Source organism: Galeopterus variegatus, unplaced genomic scaffold (genome assembly GCF_000696425.1).
Source record: "Galeopterus variegatus unplaced genomic scaffold, G_variegatus-3.0.2 Scaffold4676, whole genome shotgun sequence".
Taxonomy (NCBI): domain Eukaryota; kingdom Metazoa; phylum Chordata; class Mammalia; order Dermoptera; family Cynocephalidae; genus Galeopterus; species Galeopterus variegatus.
Genome location: NW_007730787.1, coordinates 14517 through 22209, shown reverse-complemented (window position 1 = coordinate 22209; position 7693 = coordinate 14517). Strand labels below are relative to the sequence as shown.

The window sequence follows — 7693 nt, the reverse complement described above, 5'->3', positions numbered from 1 at the left end:
GTGCATTCTACTTCTCTTATTCCTTCTTAATTGAATAGCTGGAATACTTCCACAAAGAGAAACTTGTCCTTCCTCTACTATTGAGTCACTTAGTGGTAGAGTTCATACAGCAAAGAGGAGACAAAGATGACTAGTTTATCTACCAGTTCTTGAAAAAACTGCTGGTTTCCAACCATTCTTCAGTGAAGACCCATAACTTACTTTTTTATTATTTTGAATTCACAATGATAAAATAATTCTAAGAGCTCATGAATTTACATATATTTGATCTATTTCAGTTCTTGTTCTTTCTCATGCTCAGATTTCTCAACTTTGGCCGGTGGAGTCTCCTTGAGCTGGATCCTGACTCTCTTTGACAGTTGTGATACCTTCCTTGTTATCTCCTATGACAGATTATTCCATGCTCATCTTATATCTGTCCGGGTCCAGAGCTGAAGTCATCTACTTCCCCAAGGAGCCCTGGTTTCTCTCAGTGGCAAATGGTATTTAAAGTCTACAATCTGGGTACTAAAGGTTCTTCATAAAACATTTAACCTGATAAGTGCATAACACTGCCTCACAGTGATTTTAATTTGAATTACCCAGATAATTACTTAGATTGAGTGTTTGTAGGACTGTTTTGACCATTTCACTTTCTGCTCCCACAAATTGTCAATTCACATCTATTAATTTTCTTCCATTGAATTATCTTTATTGATTATGCAGGCTCCTAATATATTCTACACACCTGTTCTTTGTTGGCTATATTAATTTTTATAAACTCTGAATTTGTGACCTATCTTTTTACTGTTGTTATGCTTTATTTTAGTCAAGAGAATTTCTTAATTTTAATGCATTTAAATGTATTTTTTTCTTTTGTGGCTTGTGCTTTTTTCTGTCTTGCAAAATAATTTCCCAAAGAAGACAACAACCAGAATGGTGGTGTGAGGACCTATGCAGATCCTTTTCTAAGTAAAATAAGTATAATTGCTAAAAATTATAAAAGGAACAGCCATATAAAGTCTCTGAAAATTGTCTTAAGGGCATACAGCTAATGAAGAACATTTCTTCGAGAAAATCTATTAAATTTTGGTAAGAACATTGAGAGTTTGTGGCACTTGAGCTTTTTAATGCATTTAAATGTATTTTTTTCTTTTGTGGCTTGTGCTTTTTTCTGTCTTGCAAAAGAATTTCCCAAAGAAGACAACAACCAGAATGGTGGTGTGAGGACCTATGCAGATCCTCTTCTGAGTAAAATAACTATAATTGCTAAAAATTATAAAAGGAACAGACATATAAAGTCTCTGAAAATTGTCTTAAGGGAATTCAGCTAATGAAGAACATTTCTTCGAGAAAATCTATTAAATTTTGGTAAGAACATTGAGAGTTTGTGGCACTTGAGCCGAGTCTGTCCCACTCTACGGGGGACGCCCGTGTATCCCCGGACCAACCAGCCACTCTTTCGCTCTCTTAAGTCTCAGGAGCCTGGTCTGTAAAATGCCTCTCTGCCTGCAGGTAGGTCCGACCTTTCCAGAATTTTCCAGGAATTCACCTCAGAGAAAGGATGAAGAAGGGCTTTAAGAAGCACAAGGAGTGTTGTCTCCACACTTTGTGTGTCTGCCCAACTCTGCCTGTCTCTATGTTTGTCCCTCTGGGTTTCTGCCTCTCCTGGCTCCACTATCCAAAGACGACCCCTTTTTGCCCTTCCCCAGCAGCCCCCGCCCCGGAATCCTTCACTGTGCACTTCCTGTCCCTCGGTTCCGCCCAGACTCTCCACCACAAGAGCTGCTACAAGGGCCGGTTCCAGCTTCTGTATGTGGCCTGTGGGTAAGAGGAGACACACGTGCTCACAGGGACCGAGGACCATCAAGCCCGCCCTTCCTGCCTCAGAACTGAGAGTCCATCAGGGAGGGGTTCAGATCCTCATACCAGCCAGCGCCAAAAAACAAACAAAAAGAAGCAGGAGGCCAGACCTCCTGCCCCCTTTCCTCCAGAGCCAGGACTCCAGTTTCACAGCCCCCTCTTCACTCAGTGTATGGGTCCCCAGCCCCTCTCCTTCCTGAGGACTTGGGAGCCTGAATCTAAGCCTCTCCTCTTTCCTGTCTTCAGAATGGTCCAGCTTCTTAGCCCTGAGCTCGGGGCCTGCCTGGCCCCTGGAGGGAATCTGATTGTGGAGTTAGCCCGGTGAGCCAGAAAATCCCAGGGCAGGGAACATCTGGGCTGGGGGCCGAAATTGGGTCCCTAACAGGTCGCTTCCCGGCTGCAGGTACCTGGTGGACCTGAGGCAGGAGCAGCTGCAGGGGTTCGCCACCCGGGTCGGGGAGCTAGCTCAGGCGGCCGGATTTGCCCCGCAGATCGGCGCCAGGCCCTCGGAGACCTTCGCGCGCTTCTACAAGTCCGGGGACCTTGCTCCTGCCAGCATTGACCCAGCCATGGAATCCGGAACTCCGCCCCCTGAAGTCCTGGCTCCCTCTCTTGAAGCAATGAGCCCGCCCTGTGAGGACCAGATCCAGCAACTAGAAGGACGGGCTCCAGGCTCTGAGCCCCTTGAGCTACCCTCACTGTCTCAGGGTTCACTCTTGGAGGCTCTGGCTCCAATCCAGGAGGCTCTGGCCACGCCCAACAGTGAGTCAGACTCCCAAACCAGAGTCTGACCCCACCCCAAGAGACCGAGTCCCTCATCTCTAACATCTAAAATCAGGTTCTTGGGGCCTGCCCTTGGCTCACTCAGGAGAGTGTGGTGCTAATGATACCAAGGCCACGGGTTCGGATCCCATATAGGGATGGCCGGTTAGCTCACTGGGTGAGCGTGGTGCTGACAACACCAAGCCAAGGGTTGAGAATTACTATATAAAATAATATGCATATCATTGTATTTTTGAGCATATAATACAGAAATAGAATAAATTTGACAATAGAAGCACAAAGAAAGCAGTCAGGAACAAAGCCAGATTAGGGTAAAGAAGTGACAACAGATGATAACTAGAATCCCCCAAAACAAATGAAGAAACCAGAAATGGTAAATACGAAGGTTAAAATTTTTAAAAACTCACTCCAAATATACTTATTTTGTCACTCTACCTCCTTCAGAAATATACAATATATTAAATAGTAATTATAGTAATGTATTGTTGAGTTTTTTACCATATGTGGATAGTTAGCTTTTTTTATTATGTGAAGTAATAACATAGAAAAGATGGAGAGAATAGAACTATACACCAGTAACATTTCTATATCTCATTGGAACTAAGTTACAGGTAGATTCCTCTAAGACATGTACTATAAACCAAAGAGCAACCATTAAGAAAATACCTCAAAAAGTACTATGAAAAACATTAAATAATTAAAATGTTATAATAGAAAATATTCAACTAATGCAAAGAAAAACAGTAAAGGAGATATAGAGGAGTGAAAACAACATGATAAAATGAAAAGTAAAAAACATAAAATGAAATATACAAAAATTAACACAAATAGATCAAGTACCCAAAGGTCAGATCTAAAACTATAGAACTCTTAGAAGAAAAAATAGGCATAAGTCTTCATGACTTTGAATCAGGCAAAGCCTTCTTAGGATGATACCAAAACACAAGCAAACAAGGAATAATAGATAAATGGACTTAATTGATATTGAAAGCCTTTACATCAAAGAATACTATTAAGAGAGTGAAAAGACAACCCACAATATGGGAGAAAATTTTTGCAAATTGTATATTTGAAAATACACATATCTGTAATATATAAAGAACTACTACAGCTCAATAATAAAAATCCAATTAAAAATGGGCAAAGAATGTAAATATATTTTTCTCCAAAGAAGATAAGCAACTGACCATGAAACAATGCTCCACATCATGTGTCATCAGGGAAATGACAAATAAAAGCCACAAGGTGACACCACTTCACAATCACTAGGATGGGTATAATTAAAAACAGAAATTGTAACAAGTGTTGGGAAGTATATGGAGAATTTGAAACCCTCATACACTGCTGGTGAAAATGCAAATCTGTGCAGTCTTTTTGGAAAACAGACTGGTAGCTCCTCAAAAGGTTGAACATAGAGTTACCATATGACCTAGCAATTACACTTCTAGGCATTTACCCAGAGAATTGAAGACAATTGTCCACACAAAAACTTACTCATAAGGTTGGCCAGTTAGCTCAGTTGGTTAGAGTGTGGTGTCATAACACCAAGGTCAAGGGTTTGGATCCCCACGCCAGCCAGCTGTCAAAACAACAACAACAAACTTGTGCATGAATGTGTACAGTGGTATCATACATAATGTTCAAAAAGTGTAAACAACGAAAGTCAGTGAATGGTTAAGTAAAATGTGGTATATCCTTATAATGGAATATTATTCACCCCAAAATGGGATGAAGTGCTGATGTTTGCTACAACATGGATGAACTTTTTAAGTTATTGTGGCACAATTGACAAAGTGAAAAGGCAATCTATGGGATAGAAAACATATTTGCAAATCATGCACCTGATAAGGGATTAGTATCCAAACATATAACAAACTCTTACAACTCAACAACAAAAAATCAGATAACCCAAGATGTAGTTTGTCTTTCCCTTCCTAAGTCATAGTCTCTCTGAATTCCTTCCTTCCTTTCTTCTTTCCATCCTTCATTCCTTCCTTTCTTCATTTCTTTTTTTGTGTTTCTTTACTGTATTGGTTATGTCTTAAGTAAACTCTTCTCTTATTCCTAATCTTAATGTAAATAATTTTAAGTTTCTACCATGAAGTGACATTTGCTGTCAATTTTTTTAGATGCCCCTCATCAGTTTTAAAAATTTCTTATGTTTCCTAGTTTGCTAAGATTTTTTTTAATGTAAATGAATAATGACTTTTCAAAGACTTCATTTGTATCTGTTGCAATGGCATGCTTCTTTTTTAAACAGCTAATTTATTAAATTTTGTAGTAGATTGTCAAAAAATGAAACCAAACATATGCCTGTAAGTACAACCAGATTTCAATGTATCATCTTTTCTATAATACATTGCTAAATCTAGTCTGTTTGTATTCTGTTTAGGACTTTTGCATGTTGTATGTTAGTGTTATCAACAAGCAATTTTTCTGTCTCACTTTGGAAGGTCATTCTTATTTTTCTATACTCTGAAATAACTTTCATTATATTGAAATAATTTATTCCTCAAATGTAAATCCTCCCACGAAGAAAACTCTAATCCCTGATTGGTTCACTAGAGAGTATACCAATTTTATTAATTGTTTTATGTCTATTTGACTTTTCTCTTATTTCTGAAACCAATTTTGATAAGATTTATTTTTAATTAAAATTTTAACTTTAAACCTATAGATATATTATCATAAATGGTTTGTTATTTTTTATTATTTTTAATCTTAGATATATCTCTAGCTATGCCACTTTTATATATGTAATATTGCTTGTTTACTCTATTTATTACTGATCTTTGACTTTTCAAAGAAGAAATTCTTGGCTTTAAAGCTTATACATTCTGTTATATCTTCATTTTTATAACCTTCTATGCTTATCTTTGATTATTTCCTTCCTGTTACTTTCTTAATGTTTANGTGACCCTCTCCCTGGCTCCCTTTCCCAGCTCAGCATTATGGAGGCATCACTCTGATGGAATTTGGTCAATAAGATGGGGCACCCTCTCCTCCCAGTTCGCAGTTAAGGTCTACTCTGTCTCTGTAGGAGAGGTGGCCACCAGCTTTTCTCATCCCCTTTCAGCTTCAGGTTGCAGAAGCTAAATTGCAGTGAATGTGGCCAAGAAGTCAGGGACTCCCTTCCTCCACCCAGCCCTCTCTCATGGAAGCTCCAGCTCAGGTGTAGCAGGCTAAGAATACCGGGGTCCTGACTGCCGTCGCCTGAGCATGCTGATAAAGTGAAGTGTCCATGTCTAGGGAGGCAATAAAAGGATAGAGGCGACTGACTCCACCCAGCACCCTACTCATAAATCAGGAATGTCACTCAAGAGAAGCACGCCACTGTCCCCACCCGCAGCTCCAGAGCAGTGGCCTAAAAATTTTGCTCAGGAGGAGAAGCAAGCCGAAGGAGAACAGAGGGCTTCAAAGCTCTCCCCAAGGGAACTTATGTTATTTGGAATGGAGTGTAGGAAAATTCAAGCCTAAGAGGACTCTCAAAAACAATGGAGATTTTGGTTGTAAGCCATTAAAAGGAGGCTGGTAGCTCCATGACAGCATCAGTTAAACTGTAGGCCAGCTAGATACTAGAAAGAACCAGGGAGAAGAGCCAAGAAGAGCTCTTCTGGGATCCAAACACACTTCCATGACTTGCTTCAGAAATTACTCCAATGAAGGAGCCCTAATTGTATCAAACTGTGAAGCAATTTATGCCCCAGAGCATTGTCAAAAACCAGTAAAGCAATCAGCCTGCAATTAGTGGAGCCTCACAGCTGGGTGTGATATCAAGCGAGGCAAGCAGCTTAACAGAGAAACCCAGAAAGAGGCCACCAGAGAGCCCTGCTAAAACCACTGTAATTCGAGGGTGACTATCGCTCTGCGCTAGAATGTGCCCTCTGAGGAGCGACATCAGAGGATTCACACCACAGCAAGAAACAGAATTTACTAAAATTGTCCAGGCAGATGAGTAAGCAAATCAACAAACAACAACAGTAACAACAATGTCTAAGAGAGATTATACAAATAAATTTAATATATTTTAAAACTCTATAAATATACACTTGCTCTCTTTTCTTCTCTTGCCTTCTTTATAAGATATAAAATTATATAAAGTAATAATTATAACAAAGTATAGTTGGTAGGAAAAAATCAGTATCTGGAATTGCTACAATATATTATCAAAAATATATAAAAAATAATTTTCGACAAAAAATATGAGACTTACAAAAGAAGAAGAAAGAGTAAACCACACACGAGATAATAATATGACAACAGAAACTACCCAAAAGAGGGCTAAGATGTAGGACCTAGCAAAGACTTAAAAGCAGCTATTATAAATAAGTGCAAAGGGTTAAAGAAAACCATGCTTAAAGAAATAAAGGTATGAATGGATCTTCAGAGAAATGTAGAATACCATTAGGACTACTAGAAAGAGTAGAAAGAGAGTAGAGCAAAAATATTTAAAGAAATAATGGCTGAAAAATTCCTGAATTTGATGAAAGTTATCAAACTACACATCCAGGAACCCAATATACTTCGAGTACAATAAAAAAAAAAAAAGATTCACTCACTCCAAGATACATTATGGTAAAAATGTTGAAAGACAAAGAGAAAATATTGAAAGCAGCAAGAGAAGAGCAATTCTTCACATACAAGGAATCCTTATTAATAATAACAGCTGATTCTCATCAGAAACAATGGAGGCCGGAAACCTCATGCATGACACTAAAAGAAAAAATAATTGTCAAAAAAAAATCATATATCCAGCAAAATTAACTTTCAAAAATAAAGTAAAAATAAAGACATTACCAGATAAATAAAACTTAGAGAATTTGTTGCTGTCAGACCTATTTTACAAGATATTCTTAAGGAATATTTGTATCTTCAGGCTGAGAGCAAGTAATTCCAGACAGTAATTAAAATCCAAATAAAAAACAGAGACCAATAAAGGTAATCATGCAATTATAAAACATAGTATAAGTACATATTTATTCTATTTTATTCTCCTAACTGATTTTTAGAATTACTATATAAAATAATATGCATATCATTGTATTTTTGAGCATATAATACAGAAATA

At 38.2% G+C, this 7693-nt stretch overlaps 1 protein-coding gene across 1 annotated transcript; it reads left to right on the top strand.

Annotated features, from left to right (window-relative positions):
* Positions 1–1418: 1418 nt before the first annotated feature.
* LOC103603563 (dynein assembly factor 3, axonemal-like) lies at positions 1419–2763 on the top strand. The gene is made up of 3 exons (XM_008588120.1): positions 1419–1806; positions 2089–2163; positions 2246–2763. Exons 1-3 carry the CDS (start codon positions 1544–1546, stop codon positions 2631–2633), a joined length of 726 nt encoding a protein of 241 aa, XP_008586342.1. The 5' UTR covers positions 1419–1543; the 3' UTR covers positions 2634–2763.
* The last annotated feature ends 4930 nt before the right edge of the window (positions 2764–7693 follow it).